General features: G+C 40.5%; 1 protein-coding gene and 2 long non-coding RNA genes across 7 annotated transcripts in view; 2 read left to right on the forward strand and 1 right to left on the reverse strand.

Moving 5' to 3' along the window:
* LOC102167692 overlaps window positions 1–14,030 on the forward strand; it is a 120,896-nt gene extending 106,866 nt beyond the window's left edge. The window contains exon 4 of the long non-coding RNA XR_002347076.1: window positions 12,823–14,030. This is a non-coding gene — a long non-coding RNA (uncharacterized LOC102167692). The remainder of the gene's footprint in view (window positions 1–12,822) is intronic.
* PTPN12 (protein tyrosine phosphatase, non-receptor type 12) overlaps window positions 1–22,578 on the reverse strand; it is an 83,056-nt gene extending 60,478 nt beyond the window's left edge. For 4 of the 5 annotated variants that reach the window (XM_021102557.1, XM_021102555.1, XM_021102556.1 and 1 more), the window contains exon 1: window positions 22,149–22,578. In XM_021102557.1, the coding sequence (XP_020958216.1) occupies window positions 22,149–22,247 (99 nt within the window). In that variant the 5' untranslated portion in view covers window positions 22,248–22,578. The remainder of the gene's footprint in view (window positions 1–22,148) is intronic. The other variant, XM_021102553.1, reaches the window with a different exon arrangement.
* The window catches only part of LOC102167907, a 44,135-nt gene continuing 43,283 nt past the window's right edge, over window positions 22,785–23,636 (forward strand). The window contains exon 1 of the long non-coding RNA XR_001299008.2: window positions 22,785–23,147. This is a non-coding gene — a long non-coding RNA (uncharacterized LOC102167907). The remainder of the gene's footprint in view (window positions 23,148–23,636) is intronic.

A 23,636-nucleotide genomic window follows, 5' to 3' on the forward strand; every position in this document is an offset into this window, starting at 1 on the left:
GCAACGCCGGATCCTTAACCCACTGAGCAAGGGCAGGGACCGAACCCGCAACCTCATGGTTCCTAGTTGGATTCGTTAACCACTGCGCCACGACGGGAACTCCCTATTATCAATTTTTGAATCTTACCAAATTTTGTGGAATCTAGCAATCCCACTCTTGGGCATATATCCGTACAAAACTTTCCTTAAAAAAGACACATGCACCCGCATGTTCATTGCAGCTCTATTCACAATAGCCAAGAGCTGGAAACAACCCAAATGTCCATCAACAGACAATTGGATTAGGAAGATGTGGTATATATACACAATGGAATACTACCCAGCCATAAAAAAGAACAACATAATGCCATTTGCAGCAGCATGGATGGAACTAGAGACTCTCATACTGAAATAAGTCAGAAAGAGAAGGATAAATACCATATGATATCACTTATAACTGGAATCTAATATACAGCACAAATGAACATTTCCACAGAAAAGAAAGTCATAGACTTGTGGCTGCCTGGGGGGAGAGGGAGGGAGTGGGAGGGATGGGGAGCTTGGGGTTAATGGATACAAACTACTGCTCTTGGAATGGATTTATAATGAGATCCTGCTGTGTAGTGTGTAGCATTGAGAACCATGTCTAGATACTTACATAGCAATACAACAATGGGAGGAAAAGGTATATATACATGTATGTGTAATTTAGTCCCCATGCTGTACAGCAGAAAAAAATTAAATTAATTAATTAATTTTAAAAATTTTGTGGAATCTGATGGATGCCGCCTCAAAAGTTAATGCTGGTTTTTATTCTCTGATTATTGGATAGGTTAGTGACTTTTTTCCCATGTTTGGTAATTATTTGCATTTTTCTTCTGTTAATTTTCTTAGTATTTGTTAAGTTTATTACTGGAGAGGTCTTTTACATAAAAGCTACTCACATATTTTAGATAGTAATCCTCCAACTGTTAAATGTGTTTAAAATGTTTTATATTAATCACTGCTCATATTTGCATTACTTTTTGTATTACAGATTTTTTATTTTTATGAGGTTAAATTTGATCTTTATTATTATAATATTTATGCTTTAAACTTAAGTCAGAAGAAAAAGCACTGTAAGACTGGCTTTGTCCTTAACTGTTTCACCACTATCTTTACACTGGCATACTAACTCCTTTAGACAACTATTAATCTGCTTTAAAATAACTTGTTTATTTTTAAATAAAATGAAAAAAAAACCTTATAATTTAGTACCATTTTAGATTACAAAGTCAAGTCTCAGGCAAAGCAGTACTGTCTTGCATCACTTTGTGAAGTGACAATTCTTATGTACCAGTTACTTTCTAATAGGATGAGACGATTAGTGTGACTTGGTACTTCACTGTCAGCTTGACTTCTCTGAGCCATACAAAACCACCGATAATAATATTTAATGTGTAGTGTGAGTAAACTGGCAATCTCTGAGATTAAATTATTTTAGAGCATAGCTCCATAATCAAATAGCATTTATTGTTTAAATTACAAATCTTTTGCTGGCTAGAAAACTTCATGAATAACAAAGACCAAGTCTACTTTTATCTGTGGAAAATTCATTTAGCATTTATTCTAAAAATTTATACTATTCTTAATCAATTCCTTATTTATTAAATATGTCTTTATACTTATAAATTATTTCTATAAATGTTCTTTGGGATTGCTCTTGTTTAGTTAAATAATGCTACTAATTGCTGTTCCCTGAAGTCTCTTTCTCCCCACCTCTATTTGTTTGCTCACAGGATTCTCAAACTCCCTCCACCAAGATTCACCTTTCCTCCTAGGCTCATTTTGAAAGCACTTATTAATAAGCATTCCATGATTCTCCTAACTGTATATGATTTTTCCTTTGTAGAAATCCTCACTGCAGAACAGTGTGGATGTACTTAATGACAATGAACTGTACATTTAAAAATGGTTAAAATTGTAACTTTTGACCACAATTTTTAGAAGTTGCCAAAAAAAGTATCTTCATGGCACTGTGTCCTAGAGTACCATGTTCAGTTTTGCACTAGTTATTTGCATACCTCTTTATTTCCCTATTTCTACTGAAAATTCCCTCAGGAAAGAGATCATATAAGCCCCACTGCCATTCAAACGGGTTTAATTTAATCAGAAAACTCAGAATAACTCACTCTCTTTGAAATATAACAGGTAATTCTATATTTGACTCACTCAAACTCTGATGTGGTAAGAAATATGGAGGTAACCACTTAATGCCTGTTTTTATTTACAGCTTTAGTAGGTGAAAAACAACCTATTTGTGTTACTTTTACATACTAAATTAGTGCTAAACTCTATTCTCAAAGAAGAGCTTTGTTTCAGTGAAATGTTAGGCAGATGAAACAGATTATAACTATAGGAAGGGATCACATCATTCGTCAAAATATTCACTAACTAGCAGAGTATGAAAGGTATATGAACAGAAATGCTTTGATTGTTAAGTTTGCAAAGATGGAGCCTCCTCCTCCTCCCACCCCATGATTAAAAATGGTTCACATACAACATTGAAAGAATTCCATGTTGGGAGTTGTTCCCATTGTGGCTCAGTGGGTTGCAAACCCGATTAGTACCCAGGAGGACTCAGGTCCAATTTCTGGCCTTGCTCAGTGGTGTTGCTGTGAGCTGTGGTGTAGGTCACAGATGTGGCTCAGAACCCAAATGGCTATGGCTGTAGCATAGGCCAGCAACTGCAGCTCTGATTCAACCCCTATCCTGGGAATTTCCATATGCCACAGGTGTGGCCCTAAAAAAAGAAAAAAAAAGAATTCCATTTCAAAAGACATGAGACTAACATATTCAATCCATACTCAAGTATATTTAAGATAAAGATTTTGACAAATAATTGACAGCCAGAAGAAAAATTAACAAATCCTATGGTGTCAAGTAACCACTTATTTCAGAAGTTCTGCCAATCAGGAGTTCCCACCATGGTGCAGTGGGTTAAGAACATAACTGCAGTGACTCAGGTAGCTGTAAAGGCATGGATTCAATCCCTGGTCCAGTGCAGTGGGTTAAAGGATTGGATGTCACCACAGCTGCAGCACAGGTCACAGCTGCTGCCTGGGATTCAATCCCTAGCCCAAGAACTTCCATGTGTCGCAGGTGCAGCCATTAAAAGAAAAAGTTCTGCCAATCAGTGTCTCTCGACTTAGGAATGGATGATTTTGCTGCTGATGCCCACAACGGCTGCACTGAAACAGTTGCAAAGCATAGTAAAGAGTATAGGTTTTACAATTGGAATAGTTCTGCCACTTAGTACCTATGTGACCTTGAGCAAGTAGTTTCCTCAATTGTAAAAAAAGGACTTGGATTGGTCTGAAGATTCAATGTAAAGCACCTAATGACATTTCCTGCAGAGGTTTTACATACTCCATTATTTCTATTGCCTGTTAAACGTACTTTGTAAGCATATTACAGTGATTAATTTGACAAGATTTACAAAGCTCCTATCATGTGGCCACTGGCTAGGTCCCAAAAGCATAAAGACAAGATCCAGGACACTAGCTCTGGATCTCTGGCCACTGAAGACCTCACAACCTAGTAACAGAAATAGAAAAACATATATAATTGCAACATGATATGGTGAATTATAATAGAGACAGATAAAGTGCTATGGAATAAAAAAGTAAAAAAGGTAAGTATGTTATGCTTCTACGCTGTCAAACCCAATTCGTCTCTCAACAGTTTTCTGCGTTATCACAGGCCACCTTTTAATGATTACCATTTGCAACCTACCCCGACTGATGCAACCTTAACAGGTAGAAGCCCTGCATAGTATTACCTATTACTTGAAGTCCACTGCCTCCAATGCCCCTACTAAGCTGAAGGACAACTATGGCTTGTTTCCTCATCTATAAAATGGACCCATTTTCCTCACTGGGTTAAGTATAAGAGTTCATTAGGCACATACATAATGGCACCAACTCAACACTTTTTGGGTTTTTCTCTGATTCCATTATCTCTGGGCTTTAAGTTACCTCTGGTTGCAGTGGATGATCATGTTGCTTTAAAGAGAGGGTGCAAAGTAATCAACAGAACAAGGGTAGCAGTAAGAGGGTAGAAATGGGAGAAGGGATCCAGGGTTAAGAGAGGAAGAGAGAATAATGAAACAAATCAATATGTTTACTAGCTTTCTGACCTATCCTCACTCCCCTAACTTCTCTGTTCCCTAAAATGACTACAGCAAGTTTATCTTTCAGGACAACTCATATATATGATAGGGTTTCAGAGGCAAGGGTAATTCTCCCAGTGATTTAAAAAACAATAATAATAATGCAAATTTGTCCTACCATCTTCTCAGTGCTTTTGACAAGCTCACCCTTGACTTCCATTCCCAAATTCTGGTTTAAATCCAAATTCTCTTGTAACTCCTCAATCCACTTAGCCTCTACACTACCCTCCAGCCTGTGCTCCTAACTCTCCAGTACTGAATTTATCATCATTAAGTAGACACTTAAGTGTCCCTAATGTTCTGCAGTTTTCTGTTTTCTGTTATTCTCAGGATATGTTCTTTATTTCAGAAACCTTATCTTCTTCAATGAGTTTGACAATTCCCCATCAAAAAAAAAAAATCAGAAGCAATAAGGCCAACCATGTCTGCCCTGAGATCTAAATGCCATTCAAACTCTATACATCTAAAACTGAACTCAGTGTCCACTTCTCTTTCCTCCAATATTCCCTATCTCATCACTATCACTTAGTGTCCACATAAGCTTGGACACTTTCTTCCTCACCCTCCAATATCACCAACTCTTAGGAATGCTACCATAGCACTACCTTCCAAAGTCATCCCTTTTCCTCATAGCACTATCATTGCCTCTAGGCCTCCTCCTCCTGCTTGAACTACTCAATAGCTTTCTAAGTAGTCTCTGCTTGTACCTTGACCTCTCTACAATATGTTCTTCACAAAGCAGGCAGGCAAGCTGGATCCTGTTAAAATGTAAGTTAACATCATACCTAAGAATAAAACTCATCTCAGAGTAAAAGCCAGAGCCCTCATAGTGACCTACAAGAACCTACGGGGTTCACTGCAACTCCCAATATTACCACAGATCTCCTACTCTCATCTTCACCCATTCTGCTCAAGCACACTGGCTCCCTTGACATCCCTTCAACACACTCCTAATTCAGATCCTTGGGCACCTAATGTTCTTGAGTCTGGAATACTCTTCTCCCAGATAACTGCAGAGGTCACTCACTCACTCCCTATTTCAAGTCTTGCTTCCATGTCTTAATCATCCTTTATAATGATATCCCCTATACCTGTCATTTGGTAGGTTGATCACATTAATAGCCTGGTTTTCAACTCTCCTTATATTAAAACCACATGTGATTTTGTAGTTTTCCTACTTAAAATGTGTAACCGTAATCTGTTTCCCAACCCTTTGAACTTGAGGTGGCATTATAACTTGCCAAAACAATGAGATTTTGAAAATACTAGATATTTGAACATATCAGATATGACATGAACAATATATGGTTTGCAAACAAAATTTGGCTTATAAGCAATAGAAAAACTGGCATATGATAAAGCAACAACAGAAAATTAAATGTGCTGGTTAAATATTGATCTCATACTTCTGGTTTAGATTAAACTGCATTGTCCAAAAATACTTTACAAATAATCCACTAGCCATCACAAGAATGCAGAGCATGAAAAAATATCAATACTTTATTATTCCTTCAGACTCTTAAGCAGCATTAGAATAAACCATGTCACTGTATCAGTTTTACAAGATGTGTAGACTCTTTCTTATTTTTAAATATTGAAGTATTCAATTATATCTCCCTTAAGACCATGAAGCATGAAGAATTGAAAGTATGTATCATTTAAGCATAATAACAAAGGAGAGACTAAAGAGGTAGGTGAGAAAACAGGTGTAAATGATGCTTCAGTCAGAGAAGAACTTAAAAAAGAAGTCAAGAGTGCTGAATGTCAAGGAGGCATCAAGAAAGCTGTGCACCACTATAACATATCTACTGGTCATGTCTAGGAGAGCTAAGACAGTCACAGTAAATGCAATTTCAGCAGAATGGTAGAGCTTGAAATCAGCTTACATTGGGGTTTAAGAAATGAATAAGGGCCTGTGGAAGCAGCGCTACCCAGTGCCTACCGAATTACTCATTCAAGAAGGCTTAGTTTAGGAGTTCCCTGATGGCTTAGCAGGTTAAGGATCCAGGTTGTCACTGCTGTGGCTCAGGACACTGCTGTGGTGCAGGTTCGATCCCTGGCCTGGGAACTTCTGCATGTCACAGAGACAGCCAAAAAACAAAAACAAACAAACAAACAAAAAAATTGAGTATATAACTTACTGTTAAAAAAAAAAAGAAAGGAGGAGTTCCCGTCATGGCGCAGTGGTTAACGAATCCAACTAGGAACCATGAGGTTGCGGGTTCGGTCCCTGCCCTTGCTCAGTGGGTTAACGATCCGGCGTTGCTGTGAGCTGTGGTGTAGGTTGCAGACGCAGCTTGGATCCCTCGTTGCTGTGGCTCTGGCGTAGGCCGGTGGCTACAGCTCCGATTCGACCCCTGGCCTGGGAACCTCCATATGCCGCGGGAGCGGCCCAAGAAATAGCAACAACAACAACAACAAAAAGACAAAAGACAAAAAAAAGAAAGGAAAGAGTAGTTCCTGTCGTGGCTCAGTGGTAACAAACCCAACTAGTATTCATGATCCCTGGCCTTGCTCAGTGGGTTAAGGATCCAGTACCGCTGTGAACTGTGCTGTAGGTCACAGACACGGCTCAGATCCCAAGTTGCTGTGGCTATGATATAGGCTAGCAGCTGTAGCTCCTTTTCAACCCCTAGCCTGGGAACTTCCATATGCCACAGGTATGGCCCTAGAAAGACCAAAGAAAAAAGAAAAAAAGAAAAGAAAGAAAGAAAGAAAAAGAAAAGAAAGTTTATTTTAAGCCTTTATTATACCATTAATAGTAATTCCTTTGAATGTTGTCTTTCACCAAAAAAAAAAAAACAACAAAACCTTGTTTTTAACCTTTTTATTTCTTTCCTTTTTTGGCTGCCCTGCGGCGTATGGAGTTCTTGAGCCAAGGATCAGATCTGAGCTTCAGTTGAGACCTACACCACAGCTGTGGCAATGCCAGATGCTCTAACTCACTGTGCCAGGCTGGGGCTTGAACCTGCATCCTGGGGCTGCAGACACCACCAAAACTGTTGCACCACAGTGGGAACTCCTGTTTCTAGTTTTCATATTATTAAAACCCATCCTCTTTACTCTTCCACAAAATGAAAAGACCAAAGCATCTGGTATATTAAACATTAAAACTGTATTTCTTAATTTAATAATTCATCTCCTACTATCTAAATTAGAAAGTAATGAAAAAAATAAAAGTTTTTGTTCTTTGCAATATCTAATAATGCCAGTGATTGGGTTTAAGTATAAATATTTGAACATATTCAATTTCTTCAAATAGCTGCAAAATCCTATTATTAATATCCACCTACCCTGTGTTCCTCCTTGTCATTCACACAAAGCCTACATAAGGCACTAGAAGTAAAGAATTACAAACAACCTGGAGTAAATTACAGGAAATGTCTAAATTATACAGTACATCCAGATCTATCTCTAACACCCATTTCCAACACATATTAACGAATCTTAGGCACAAACAGGCCAAAGGACAGAGTTGATCAAGACAAGGAGAAGTGCACAGGCAGGCAGACACGCAGCACAGAAAGGTAGACAGACAACCAGGCAATCACAATATTATACTTACATTAACTTCATATGATTTAAGAACTAAAGGAACTATAGTTAGATTTATTTTATTAATGCAAATCTATTGTGAAGAAAATACATTAGTCTTTCAGATAGGGATAATTTTCAGATGTATCTTCAGGAAGAGAATAAAGAATGACTAGATACAGTACTCTGGTAAAAACTGATCTTTAGAATTACATTTCCTTGCAAGAGGTAGTGTTCTGGTTTCATATTTTAACACTGAAAAATTACAACTTAAGTCTTAAGTACCATAATATACAGCTTATAGATTACCTTAATTTTAGTTTCCACACAGAAAAATTACATTTTGACATTTAATATGTACTATATATGTGAAATACCCTGCCAGAGCCAACAAAACGTTCTCTCAATTCACAAGGACTCTAAAAGCTTCCTTTTTACCTTCTTTGAAAGAAGGTGGGTGGAGTTTATTTGCAGCCAAGACCTTAAAATAGTTAAAATGTTGTTTTCAGTTTTGCTTCACTTTTGCACTAGGTACTCTTCGGGCTGTCTGCCTAGTTAGGAGACTATCCCTCTCTTCCTCTAAGAAATGTCCCTACCAATCACATCTGAACAAGCTCCCCACCGTGGTCAACTCCCCATGTTTATACTGCACAATCCCCATCTCACCTGTAAATTGATTGATTCTTTTAGGAATGTGAAAGTAAAATAGAGCAATTCTAGTCATTCTGAGCTCTTCCCCTAAACTGAGATAAAGTGAATGAGATAGGTTAGATCACCACAAGAGATACCTTTATTCAGCACCTGCATCCCCAAACAGTGAAAGTCAATTGCGGAGAGATACGAGAAGCAAAGACAAGTATCCAAGAAGCCCCAGACAGACAGACAAACTGCTAAACATGGAGAACCATGAAAGGCAGAGGGGCTGAAAGAAAAAGACACCCAGGTTAGTAAGATGGCTCTCCATTTCTTGATTTCTGTCCTTCAAGCAGTTCAAATGCAGTATTCTATCGCAATATATATATTTCCATTTAAGCTAGTTTGGAAGGAGGCTGCAACCGAAAATCTATACCAACTAAGATTTTCTGTAATTTTCAGGATATTTATGCCTCACTTTTTTTTCCTTTTTGACTTTTCCTCTAAGTAATAAGAATGCAATTGTTGGTCTAAGCAACATCATGTCATAGAAAAAGTATTTGCTTTGATAACTTGGGACAAACTCAGCTTTGCCTACTTATAACTGTAAAACCTATAACAAGCTCCCTAATTTCTAAACAGCTTTTATATTTCCTTTAACATCCAAGGGTCTATGACTTATACGTAAATCCAGCATACACAATGAGGGAAGAAGGTGTCCAGAAAAGCTATTCTCCACGTTTTCATAGCATGAGAACTAGAACTCCTTTCCATTCTGGCCTTAAGTATGAAGTCTCAAAAATCTCTGAGTTATCTCCTAGAAAACTAAAATATGCTAAGGAATCCAAACTAAACAGATGCTTACCATTACAAATAATTTGCCAAGGTTCCAAAGACTTTTTTTTAATGTTATTTTTTTCACAGGGCACTTTTAACAGAAGCCAAGGAAAAACACTGATCTAGCCATTTAAGAACTATATAAACAGAGAGAGTGCTACTTTATATAGCTGGGATAAAATAAAACTACCAGATTTAAGAACACTGGCCTTACAGAACTCCATTTTGTGTGTGTGTGTGTTTTTGCCTTTTCTAGGGCTGATCCTGCGGCATATGGTGGTTCCCAGGCTAGCAGTTTAATCAGAGCTGTAGCCACCGGCCTACTCCAGAGCCACAGCAACGTGGGATCCGAACCACGTCTGCAACCTACACCACAGCTCATGGCAATGCCGGATCCTTAACCTACTGAGCAAGGCCAGGGATCGAACCCACAACCTCATGGTTCCTAGTCAGATTCGTTAACCACTGAGCCACGACGGGAACTCCAACGGAACTCCATTTTAAAAAGATCCTTCCTACGAACAAAACCATACATTATTGTAAGAGTAAACGAGTATGCCACAATAACGAGACATCCAGACACTCCTGACCAAAACATTCGGGGATGCAGAGGCCAATTTTATATTCATCTCATGCTCAGCATTTAAGCTGTTCTCCATTGGGAATACCCTCCTATTTATTTGGGTTTATGAGCTTTGCTTATTTTATTCACTGCCACCCTTTCCTCTCATCCACAAACCACAGCTGTCATCTCTATGTCTTTGCAAGTGCTGCTTGTTTTCTCTCTGAAATACCTCTTATTCTAGTTCACCTGACAAATTCTTCCTTCAAGAGTCAGGTCAAATGTGGCCTCCTTGCTGAAAATGTCCATGATCTATTCAGGCTCTCCTGCCTCTGTGGTTTAAATCTTGACTACAGGTCACTTAGAGTAATAACACATCCTGAACTACTGAGTACCTTCCAATATACTAGTTAGAAGCTTTACATACATACTATCTTGATCCTTCTAGATAGGCACTATATTCCCAATTTTCCTAGATAATCTGCTTATAACCATAGCAGGGCCGGGATAGAAATTAATTACTGTATGGCTCCAAAGCTCATTATCTTCCTATCAGTCTAGAGTTTCTAAGATTTTTGAAACCTAAGCCCCTTGAGAATCTATGAACTTTCTCCACCCCTCTCCCAATGGGCTTACACACAAAATAATACGTGTTAATTTAAAAAGGTTCACAGACTCTTCCCCCCCGCCCCCCAGGCCCAGGACAATGTCTTGCTGCTTTCACTAATCTATTTACAGCCAGTAAACTTCTTGAGGGGAATGACTTCTATTTTCAACTGCCAATTCTAAACATAGTGCTTAGGGCAGAGTGTGCACACAGTAAATATCTTTTGTATGAATGGTGGAAGACAGGAACCATGGAAGGATGACAAGGACACATTTTTGCATTCCTTCAGAGCCTAACAGGCTAACTACTCAAAGGTTGTTAAATAGCTTTTCAAATGCAGATTACATCTGAAAACAGTTATTACAGGAAATGTAGATTATTAGCAAACATCTCAAATCCTCTGAGATTAACAGGATCCACATTCCACAGTCTCTGGGAAAAACGTTTAGGGAGCAACTACTTATATCTGCCATTAGCTAGTTCACAGATACTATAACATTATACAAATGGAAACAAGATTTTTGTGTTACTTTAAAGGGAAGGAAGTAAATATCAAGGCTTGAATGCATCTAAAAAATTTAACTAATGGAAATATGAAATGCTGGAAGAAGCACTCAATTCCTATTTGGAAGAGACTAGTGGTTTAGAACAACTGCTTATCACTGGAGTTGCCTTATCAGGTTTTCAACTCAAATCTAATGAAAGGCTTTTTTTCCCATGGTATTAAAAACCAAATTTGCAATGGAGAATAGTGCTTTAAGATAAACTGGGCTAATATATTTATCCCAGATAGTGAGAATTAATTACATTCCTACTTCTGAGTTCTGGATGAATGTGGTAAAATCATTCTAAATTTTTATTAGTGTTCTGATCTTCAAAATACTAGTCTATAAAATAGGAGGAAGAAAGGGGAAAATATGTTCAAAATATGTACTACTGTAGATAAGCAAGATTTCATTCATTCATTTAGTACATTTGCTCAAGGATGAGAAATGGCTCATTCCAGAGGAATGAGAGAACAGAACACTGCAGAGTACAGGAGTTTAATGCTGGAAAGGAAATGGGAAACTATATTAAGAAGGCTCTGGAAGGCAAGCTAAGAAGTACAGACTTCATCCTACTGGCCTATGATCCTAAACCAGGGCAAGGGCTACAAAATGGGAGACAGGGTGGTAGGAGAAAGGGAAATTCCGAAGACAGGCACATAATTACAGTTTGAAAAGAAGCAGAGCTTGGGTCTGATGCTTTGAGTTGCCTTAGGCATTTAAAATTCCAATAATTTTATGTTCATCAAAGGAAGACGAAGTTTTTTTTGAACTTCTATTTTTCTTTTTTTTTTTAAGTTTTTTTTTTTTTTTTTTTTTTTTTGTCTTTTTGTTTTTTAGGGCCGCACTGGCAGCATATGGAGGTTCCCAGGCTAGGTGTTGGATCAGAGTTGCAGTCTCCAGCCTACCCACAGCCACAGCCACTTGGGATCTGAGAGGCCTCCGCGACCTACACAGCTCAGGGCAAAACCAGATCCTTAACCCACTGAGAGAGGCCAGGGATTGCACTCGCATCCTCATGGATGCTAATTGGGTTTGTTAACCACTGAGCCACGACAGGAACTCCTGAACTTGTATTTTTCAATGAAAAAAATAAAACCATGTTTCCAGTACTGTCCTATATAAATATATTAAAGAAACAGAACAAAGCAATATACTAGGACTCAAACCCACATCTTCTGATTTTACAATCAGTATGCTCTCCATTATCCCACAGATGCCAACACTTAAAAGTGATATTTTAGGAAAGTGAGTAGGATATGTAGAGTGGATTAGATGAGGCAAGAAACTACTTACAGGTGTTCCTGTCGTGGCTCAGTGGTTAATGAACACCCATTAGCATCCAGAGGGGTGGTCCCACTGAGTGGGTTAAGGATCCAGTGTCGCCGTGATCTGTGCTGTAGGTCGCAGACAGTGCTCGGATCCAGCGTTGTTGTAGCTGTGGCAGAGGCCAGAGGCTATAGCTCCGATTGGACCCCTAGCGTGGGAACCTCCATATGCCATGGGTATGGCCCTAAAAAGACATAAAAAAGGAAGAAAGAAAATAAAGAACAAAGCTATTGCTGTAATCATTCCCCAAACACCCACAAGTTTCAAGATACTACCATTGTTGAAGAAATGCCAGTGATATGATATCTGGATTTCCTTAATGAAATCTAAAACCAAAAGTTAAAAGTAGACATTAAAATTAGTATTCTAAGATGATGTCCTCCAAGTATGATTCATGGGGTGAAAGATACACAAGTAGTTACTTTAAGTGATTCCCTGAATCCTTATGCATTTCAACCAGCGTCCAGAGAAAAATAGGTACTGTATTATTTTTCATATTTATGCAGAAGATATTAAAATAAAAACATATTTATTTAAGTTTTATTAAATTTAGTCTAGTACTTTATCTTATATTTTCTTTTTTCAGTGGATACTGAAAATACAAACATTTGCGCAAATACACCTGCATGTAGGACAAGGAAAAAGCAGTTCTCATGCTGGTCTAAGAAACAAGCCCCTAGGACCATCTGAAGAATCCACTGGAAGAATAAATCTTTATCTTACAACAGTAAGCTCGCTACAATTTCTGCTCAAGCAATGGCCATTAATGCCTATTAAATGCCAGGCACTAAATTAAGCAGTGGCGATACAGAGATAACTAAGTCCCGGTCTCTAGCTTTGGAAGCTTTCTGTCTGGGGAAGTTAGAAATATAAATGTTTATGAATCTAATGAACTGAGTGCTATAGAAATCCAGAAGTATTTAACATATAAACAAAAATTTTAATTTATCTAAAGGGCAATGTCTTACTTTCAGTTTCAATCTTTCAAATACCCTTTCCAAACTAAATATCAAATATTAAAGAAAAAAAGCTAATATTCTGAAAGTAAATGCAGTAAAACATTCTTAAGAATTAACACTTGAAAATTTTTAGTGTGCTATCTCAGCGAGTAATGTCTAGAGAGTTAAAAGTTCTCTTCCACTTGTGAAGTTAGTTAAAATCTAAGTATTTTTGGAGTTCCCGCTGTGGTGCAAGAGGATTAGCGGTGTCTCTGCAGTGCCAGGACACAGGTTCAACTCCCAGCCCGGCACAGTGAGTTAAAGGATCCAGCACTGCAGCAGCTACGGCATAGGTCACACCTGTGGCTGGGATCTGATCCCTGGCCTGGGAATTCCATGTGCTGCGGGGTGGCCAAAAAAGAAAAAAAATTTAAGCAAACAAATAGGTAAATGTTTGGCTGGATACTCCAAAGGTAAGAAAATCTTAACTAAACCTGTGGCACCAGAAAAGGACTAAGATTAGCTCAAATGCTGGGATTGGAAAATATTTCCTGTCACTCTAGCTGGAAAGACACATTACACACACGGCGCAATTTATGTAAGTTTACTGAGGTATTATAAAAACCTACAAGCCAACCACAAAACACCGCTTCACACCCTATGAGGTAGTTATAGTCAAAAAGACAGATACTAACAAGTATTGGTGAGGATGTAAATAAAGTGGTGGGAATGGAAAATGTACATTTTCCTGGTAAGGACGTAAAATGTGCAGCAGCTTTTGGAGAAGTGTGGTGGTTTCTCAAAGTGTTAAATATACCTCTAGAGATACACCCAAGATAATCGAAAACATACAGCCTAACAAAAACATGTACACAAAGGTTCATAGTAGCATTATTCATAAAATAATATAAAATAGTTTATCATCTTTTTTTGTCTTTTTTGTTTTTTTAGGGCTGCACTCACGGCATACGGAGGTTCCCAAGCTAGGTGTCCAATCGGAGCTGAAGCTGCTGGCTGACACCATAGCCACAGCAACACTAGATCCTTAACCCACTGAGCGAGGCCAGGGATCGAACCCCAACCTCATGGTTCCTTGTTGGATTCGTTTCCGCTGTGCCACGACGTGAAGTCCTATTATCTTTTATGTATTATTATATAATACAAAATATTCCAAAAAATGGAAATTACTCAAATGTCCCTCAACAAATGAATGGATAAATAAAATGTGGTATATTCACATAAAAAATTATTCAGTCATAAAAAGAAATGGAGTATTTCTGACCAAGCAACAACACAGATGAACCTTGAAAACGTCATGTTAAGTCAAAGGAGTCAGTCACAAAAACCACTTTTACATGATTCCATTTATATGAAATGTCTAGAGGAGGCAAATCTTTGGAGACAGAAGGTAGATTAGTGGTTGTGAAGGTCTGTGAGGAGGAGAGAGGGAGGAATAATTGCTAATGGGTATGGGGTTTCTTTTGGGGGTGATAAAAATTGATTGTGGTAATGGCTGTACAATTTTGTGACTATACTAAATTGCACAGTTTAAATGAATGAATTTTACACTAGGTGAATTATATCTCAATAAAGCTGTCATTAATTTTTAAAATACATACAGCCACAATATTGAACAATTTAACAAACAATGAAATTTTTTATACTTAGCTAGTCTGTGCAGCATAAGATCTTGCCAGGCTTTCAGTCTTTCTTTCCCTCCTATTTTTTTCTTTAACAAATCAAATCCAAATCTTAAAACTTAAGCTCAAATTTCAGAGGTCTTATTTAACCAAAAAACAAATTCCCATCACCTTTTAAAATTTTACTTAAACAGCAATCATTTCACAAAAAAAGATGCATATAGATAAAAAAATACATAAATATGAAAAAATGCTGTCCCTATCTCATTTTTTTTTTTAAAGCAGAGGGTGGAATGGGAGTTCTCCTTTGATCTGTGTCCTCTGGCTTCTACCATCTATTTCAGAATGTTAAAATAAATGGAAGGAATTTAGACCACTTCGCCTGTATCTTCCTCAACCCACCATAATCCGGCTCACCTCAACACTAAACTGCTTTTTCTCATCACCATTATCACTCCTACTTGGCAAGCAGGAAGAGTACTTAACTCTTTTAACCTCACCTTACCGGTCCTCCCAGGATTATCTGACTTTGGTAACTACTCCTTCCCTGAAACTCTCCCAGGTTTTTCTAACATCCTCGGGGTTCCCTTCCCTCCTCTTTAACTACAGCTTCTCAGGAAGGATTACCAGCACTTCCTTTTAGAAGCCTCCTTTTAGAGGCTGCTCTTTAAATGCCGATGCTCTTCAACCTAAAGCTGCTCAATCTGTATGCTCATCGGAATAACTTCACTCTCAAGCTTTCAACTACCTCTGAGGTGATGACTCCCAAATTTTTAATTCTGTCCTATCAGCTCTCTTGTGCTCTACATTTCTACTAGATGTCTCTCAGTTTTAATGTGTCTAAAACTAACCTCATTCTCTTCCACCTTGAAACTTCTTCCAACCAACTTCTTCTTGGTCCCCTCTTACCAGTTTCTCCTCCCTTACTCCCTACCCTACCAAATGGTACCTTCCAACTTGTGTGACAATATACAAAGCTAGAAAGCTTGAAGTCATAATACAATATTCTCTCTCCTTTACTACCCACATCTAGTGAATCTTTGAGACTTCTTTTTTAGTCCTGATCACATTCTTTTTAGGGCCGCACCTGAGGCATACGGAAGTCCCCAGGCAAGGGGTCGAATCCGAGCTGCAGCTGCCCCAGCAACACCAGAGCCAAAGCAGCGTCTGTGACCTATACTGCAGGTTGTGTCAACGCCGGATTCTTAACCCACTGAGTGAGACCAGGGATTGAACCTGCATCCTCATGGATACTAGCTGGGTTCTTAACCCACTGAGCCACAAGAGGAACTCCCCCTTGTCAGATCCTTTAGAAACTCTCTTTTCCACTGTCTTAGTTTAGCACAGGCCTTCATATCTCCCTTCCTATATTTCAAGAGTTTCCAAAATGCTCTTCGTCATCCAGTAATCCATTCTTCATACTGCCATCAGAATTAACTTTCTACAACGCAAATCTGTCAAATGAGTGCCTACCTTCCTTCAAATAACACAGAGACTCAGTACAGATTTTCAGCTTTTCACCAGAACCTATCTGAATGATATAACTGACGGTTCAGAGTAAAGCAAATGGGGTGATGTGGGGACAGCTGGAGGTGAAGAAACTGCTGGACTGTTCAAAAGCATGTCTATTTTAACACCTGCCCACTTGCCCTTGTAATCCTAACAACTAAAGAAGCATAGATTCAAAAACCTTCACAGCCTGATCCCTACCTGGCTCTCTCAACACCATATTAGTGTTTACAATGCCTTGCTTCACAGGTTCTCAAAATAGGGTCCAGAGACGGCCTACTCCCAGAGCATTTCCGAGTCCATAAAGTGAAAACTCTCTCCCTAATAGTACTAAGTTACGCTTCTTTATCTGTATATGCAAATACACAGACTTTAGTACCATAATTTATTACTTTCAGTCTCTTTAGTGGAAGCTACATGACATGAAACTGTGAAATGTGACAATGCAACAGTACGAATACAACACATAGGAGAATCCAGCTCTCTTCTATTAAGCCAGACAGTAGAGAAATTTGCAAAAACATAAAAATGTTTCTCACCACTCATTTTTTATTTTGAATATTACTTGTCATAAAATACAGTATAAAATATCTATTTTAATTTCTAATACAGTAAGCAAACAAAAGTGCTTGGAGGTCCTTACTAATTTTTAAGAGTGTAAAAAACTCTTGAAATCAAAAGGTATGAGAACTGCTATATGAGTTATAGCAGATTTTATCTACCACTCCCTAAATGTGCTCAACTTCAAAACCTCCATCCTTTTGCACGGTGATGCACCTTCCATCATTTGCCTAGTCCCAGCCAGGTCCTAAGGACCTCAGGTGCATCCTGGAGGAACAGGATAAAAAGAATTGGCTTTGAAGTCAGGCAAGATAATTACTATGTTTCCTCATCCATAAAATATAGGTTCTATCTACCTCATAAATTGCTATGTAAAATAAGACACAGTGCAAAATATCTGGCACAATGTTTAACATATATTAAGGATGAAAAAATGTTAATTTTCTTTCTACTTAAAATAATTTATAAGATCACAAACACTACTGCAGTAAAATTAAAAAATATAATTATTTAATCATTACAAAGCAAACTGGTTGTTTTAGGCAGTTCTGTCAGGATTACTATTTGTAGAGCAGATGGTTTCATGTAATAAATCCCCTGAAATGCATTAAACTACTATGGTAGTTCTGCAGTTACTTTTGATTGATAAATTAAGTTCAGATTAACGTATCAGTTATTTAAAACAGCATTTTAACATAAGAATGCTTGCTATAATACCTCAGTTTAGCCTTAGGAAAAATGTCCAAAAATCTTCTCTTCCCAGTTTCACAAAAACTACTAGAAGTCACACCTCTGCTGCATCCTGTTTTTTAAATACTCCGAGTCCACTCATTAAATTTTTCTTTTCATCTACCTAAGTGGAAAGAGAACTGGTTTTTAAACTGAAACTCTCATATCTGTTTGTAGCTTAAGAGTCATCTTTTACAATTTTTAATACACAAGTGTCTAATACACATTAGGTAACTTAAGCCTGACCAGAGTAAATCTACTTATTGTTTCCTACTTTAGTTAGATATGACAAAGCTTTAAAAAGCAAAAGAAAAGTATTAAAAACAAAAGCCTAGATAGCTTTTTCCTTCTATCCTTAGTTTAATCTGTAATTAACTACATAAATTAGCCATTTGAGAATATACAGACAGCACAATTTGTTAGATGAAGCCCCAAAATATCAGTTTCAGACTTCAGTCCTGTGAAGTAGGTAGCATTTTTCTTCTTTTAAAGATGAAAGAACTCAGTCATCCCATTTTCTTTTCTTTTCTTTTCTTTTCTTTTTTTGTCTTTTTAAGGCGGCACCCAAGGCAGATGAAGGTTCCCAGGCTAGGTAGGGGTGGAATCCAAGCTACAGCTGCCGGCTTACACCACAGCCACAGCAACGCAGGATCCTTAACCCACTGAGCAAGGCCAGGGATCGAACCTGCATCCTCATGGATACTAGTCAGGTTCTTTAACCACTGAGCCACAATGGGAACTCCCTCTTTCTTTTAAATGGCCTGCCCAAGGTCAGAAACTAGCCAGCGGCAGAGATGGGAGCAAAACCCAGGTCTGTCAAACGTAAATGTGCACCACCCTATCTTACACATTTACTAGTCATGATCACTGTCTGCCACCTCATACAGAGACTAAAAGGCCAGACAGTTGAGATCAAGTTCTGGATCTGCCACAGATTACCTGTTTAACCATCAACTTGTAAAGTAATTATTTTGGTGCCTAGTTTACACCATTTCAATACCTTACTTTTTCTCCTCTTTCTCATGATGGAAGGCACAACAGGCCAAAGCCAATAATAGACAAGTCAGAGTAGTTAGTGGCAGATGGAAAAATTTCTATCTGTACTAGTTATCAAGATATTCAACTTAAAGCAAGACACCATTTTTCAACCATCAAATGATCAAAGATCAAGATAATTATATGAACACTCATATATTAGTGACAGTTGAATAAACTGATACTTCTTCAAAAAGTTATTCAAAAATATATATTAAATGTTTACATCCTTTAGCCTAGTACTTACACTACTGGAAGATATCTTATGTAATTATCCAAAATGAAGGTTTATGCATGTGTTCATTACAGAATTAATAATACATAATAGCAGAAAATAAATGGTCTAAACATTTGACCACGGGAAAATAGTTAAGCGATAAAATAGTGGCCAGATGAAATATTATATAGCCACCTATATATTTATATATTTATAAATGGAAAACACTTACCAAACATTAAGTTAGAAAAATAACCCAAGAATGTGTGTGTGTGTGTATTTTTTTTTAAGGGCCACACCTGCAAGCATATGGAGGTTCCCAGGCTAGGGGCTGAATCAGAGCTACAGCTGCCGACCTACACCACAGCCACAGCAATGCCAGATCCGAGCCATATCTCTGAACCACACCTCAGCTCATGGCAACGTCAGATCCTTAACCCACTGAGCAATGCCAGGGATTGAACCTGCATCATCACGGTTCCTAGTTGGATTCATTTCCGCTGAGCCATGACAGGAACTCCTAACCCAAGAATATTAAATGGTATATTTAAGTATGGTCACAGAGAAGCATTAAATACATTAATGGGAGTTCCCTGGTGGCCTAGATTAAGGATTCGGCATTGTCACTGCTGTGGCTTTGGTTGGATCCCTGACCAGGGAACTTCTGAATGCTGTGGGCAGGGCGGGGGGAAAAAAAAAAAAATTAACAGAAATAGCCTTTGCGTGATGGGAAAGTTGCATAGATTTGAAAGAGCACAGTTTGAATGCCCATTCCACTTTCCTAAAGGTAAGGCATTCTTAATTGTTATTCTATAATTTCCAAATCTGAAACAGTGAACTTTATCCCTTTACAAATGAATAGGGTTATAATAGCTAGATTATCTTTAAGGCTCAATTCTAAAATGCTAAAATTTAAAACTGCATTTTAATCCAGTCAGAATTTAAGAACAGAAAAGTTAGACTCTATCAGCTCTTCCATGGCAGAGAGGATATAGTTTCCCTCCAGCCTTCTAGTCAAGGGAAAAGACAGCAACAACCAGCAGCCTTAATTATATCTACAGCTTATCAAGTCACGGAATAAAGAAAGCAAGCACTATAAAAGAACAGCCTTAGTCATCAAATCATGTAGAATCACCTAGCTATCCCAGAAGAAAAAGGAAACTCATTTAGTCCTAGAGAAAAGAAATCTCCAATAGGAATCCCTGACTCATCCCCAAAGCATGAACCCTAAGGCCACTTCCCCTGCACAGGAGTTCAGAGACTGAGCATTTGTCCTGATGGCCTGCATTTCCAAACAATGCTCCTTCCTGACAGGATAGGCTCCTGGATAGCAAGAAGACTAGCATGGAGAGGAAAAGTGGCCAGGGACCACATCACCTCTTCTTCCATAACCAAAACAAGATTGTAATTAGTCTGAAACATATAACATATTCTAAGTTAATATTTTTTTCTATTTTTGCTAGAGAGTCAAAAGGGGACTCCATTCAATTACTGTGGTATCATTCCAAAAATAGCAACACATTCAAAATTCTCAGAGGTAAGAGGGAAAAATGTCCTCTTTTCCTTAACCTTCTCAGATCAAAAACTTGTTTTTCAAAATACATGGGCTAAATAACAAGAGAAAAATGTTTAAAATAGGCATAAATTATTTAATCAATATTTTTTTCCACCTTGAAAAGATACTATGGAAACCTACCTCCTAGCCTCTATTATTGGTCTAGGGAGGAGGGAATCAACAAAGCTCAACAATACTGTTACAATATTGTGTAAGGTCAGGGATCTTATATATATATAGGTGTTAACAATTTTAACATTAAAAATTTACTAGATTGGAGTTTCTTTAAAATGTGAAAAGGCATTTTAGTACTAAAAGCCATTTCACCTGCACCTTGTAAACAATTAAACTGTACTTTGAAACAAAAAACAAGTCAACGTTTGCTGCTCAGTCCTTTTTATAGACATAAACTATGTATCCTTTTTACGATCCACAATTTCAGACTTAAGTGATTATTCTTCGTGTATCTAGCCCCGGAGCAAAATTTTCCCTAGCGTATTTCCCATTCCCAAACTCCGCCAAGTCTAAGGAGCAACCACTTCCCAAAGTCCCACTTCCTTTTCCATTCCCCAGACCTCCAGGGTTTCCAACGCCCCAGTCTTGCGCAACATCCGCAGGAGCAGCAGCCGCAACCACCGCCTCCTAAACCGAGAAACAACCCTAAAGGGAACATTGTCCAGCAGAAAAATAAAGGGGGGGGGGTAATGGAGGAAGTCGACTTCTGGTCCCACGCCTTCGGTTCTGACCCCATCACAGTGATGACCCAAGAGCAATTTCACGCACAAGACTTTTAACCTCGTCTCCAGCCCGCCAGCACAAGCAGAGGGCGGAAGCGGTGGGAAGGGGGGTTAGGATGGGGGTAGGCCTCGGAGGTTATCTCCCAGTTCAGGGCTTCGGCCCTTACCGTCGCCTCCGCCCCACCAGGACTATTGTTCCCAAGTTCCCCACCCCCACCCCGGATAGGAAGTGATAGTCACATCCCCTCCGCCTTCAGCAATATCCCCTAGGGAGTCTGAAGTAGGCTTCAGGATAACCACCCCCGCCTCTACACATACACTTTACCCCCTCGACCTCAAGTCACGCTGACCCCAACACCATCTCAAACCAGGGTCTCAAGCGACGAGACGGGTAAAAAGAAATTGAGTAAACCAAGAGATTTCTTTCGAGCAATCCTTTCCCATGCGTTGGAGATAATAATTGCCAGTCCAGAAACGGCAAAAGTCCTACCTTGCCCACTTCTGAGCCCAGCTTGAGCAAAGGGACCCCGTGAGTTAATTGCAATCTTAATAGCCACGTTCTGCCGTCAGCCAAGATCGCTCTCCTCCCTGCCTCGACCCTCCCAGCAGGGGCGGTCTGGACGGGGAGGTGAGGAAAGACTAGCCCCCCGGCCTGCACCTCATTCGCCTCGGGCTCCCGGCCCGAGAAACAATAGGTGGTCGCGGGCGGCGGTGCTGAGTGCGGGCTCGGCCGGCCGCCTCTCCCTTCGCGTCCCAGACGCCGGCGGAAAGGGACGCGATCGCGGGAAGAGAGGAAAGGAGGCCGAGGGGCGGAGGCGACCTCACCTCCCGCTGGCCTCCGAGACCACCCGGCCTTTGGAGCTGGTGCGCGCCGCCTCCGCCCCTCTCCTTACAGCCGCACACAAAGCACTGGCGGCCCGGGCCGGCTGGGCAAGGCGGCAGTGGGCTCCGGTGCCGGCGAAAGGAGGCGACAGCGAGGGGAGGGACTCACCATGAAGTCCCGGGCGAAGTTGTCCTCCCCATTGTGATCCGGACTCTTCATGGCCTGGACCCTCTGGATGAATTTCCTCAGGATCTCCACTTGCTCCATCCTCCCGCGTCCCCCCGGCTGCGGTCGCCGGCCCCCCCGCCGCCCGCCCGCCCGGCGCAGAGCCCGCTCAGTCTTCCCCAGCTCGCTCCCCCAGCCCGTCCCCTCCCTCCCGACCCCCGCCGCTCCCTACTCCTCCTCTTTGCCCGAGGCAGCGGCAGCGGCAGCGGCAGCGGCGGCCGGCTCCTGATCCTACAACTTGCAGGAGCAGCCGCCGCTCTCCCACAGTACGAGGCGAGCCGCTGCGGCTAGCGCCAACCCCAACCCCCTGCGTGCCCCATCCTCCTTCCCCGCCCTCCTCCAGCTCCGTCGGAGACGCCGCCACCGCCTTAGGAACACGGCTCTCCGATCGCCCTGCCCCCCCCACCCCTTCCCGGTTCCTCCTTCCCTCCCTCCCCACAAGCAGCAGCAGCCGCAGCCGCCTCTCCCCACGGGCGCGCCCCCGCCGCCACCCAGACGCGCGGCCCCGTGCCGCGGCTCCGCCCCTGGCGCGACGCCGCGCCTAGCCGCCCCCGCAGTCCACGCCCCGGAGCCCGCCCCGCGGGCTCTGGCCGGGCTAGGAGTGGCTGGAAGAAGCTTCGGCAGTCGGCTGGGAGACTTGACTCCACTTCCGGGGCGTGGTCCCACCCCGGCAGCTAGTAGGTCTGAGGAGCGCTAGAATGAGGGTGTTAGGCTAAATGGCAAGCCCTAGTCAGTTGGAGTAGGACTTGAGTTGGAAATTACGGTCTCACTGCTTACTAGTGCGAAAAGCACATTTCTAGAGTGCTTCGCCGTCGCCGCCAGCCTTGAGTTGGGACTACAAGTCCGGGTTCTCAGGAGTCCAGGAATGGGGGCGGGAGAGGGCGTTGTGGGAAGAGTGGCATGCTGGGAACTGTAGTAGCGTTGACTCCACGTTCGCTGCAGGTACGTCTTCATCTTAAGGTTGACTGCAGTTAGACGTTGGCACTTTGGGTAATGACCAAGGCCAAGAGAAGCGAAATGCTTCTTCAGTGACAGGACTTAACCCTTTTGCAGTTGTGTTTAAACCCTGCCGAGTGAGCGCCTGAAGTGCGGGGTGCGTCCTAATACATACCACGCATGTGATAGGCACTCAGTGTTTGCTGAATTGAAAGGATTTTTTCTTGCCTTTATATTCGCAGCACCTCGGAACTGAATAATAGGCTTTTCTTCGTAGAATGCATCGTCGTGAATTTTCTAGTAATCCGAGATTATCCACCCTAAAGAAAGTGAATTTCCCAAGGTCTGCCCGCATACTCTTAGCAGAGCCCAAACTAGAACTCAAATCCTTTTTCCTTCCCTACAACACCATATTGCCTCTGACTCTAAGGAGCATTAAGCTTGTGATAATGTGACAGAAGTGAAGTATTTGATTCATGGACTTCCTTTGGTCAC

The sequence above is a fragment of the Sus scrofa genome, chromosome 9 (genome assembly GCF_000003025.6).
Source record: "Sus scrofa isolate TJ Tabasco breed Duroc chromosome 9, Sscrofa11.1, whole genome shotgun sequence".
Taxonomy (NCBI): Eukaryota; Metazoa; Chordata; class Mammalia; order Artiodactyla; family Suidae; genus Sus; species Sus scrofa.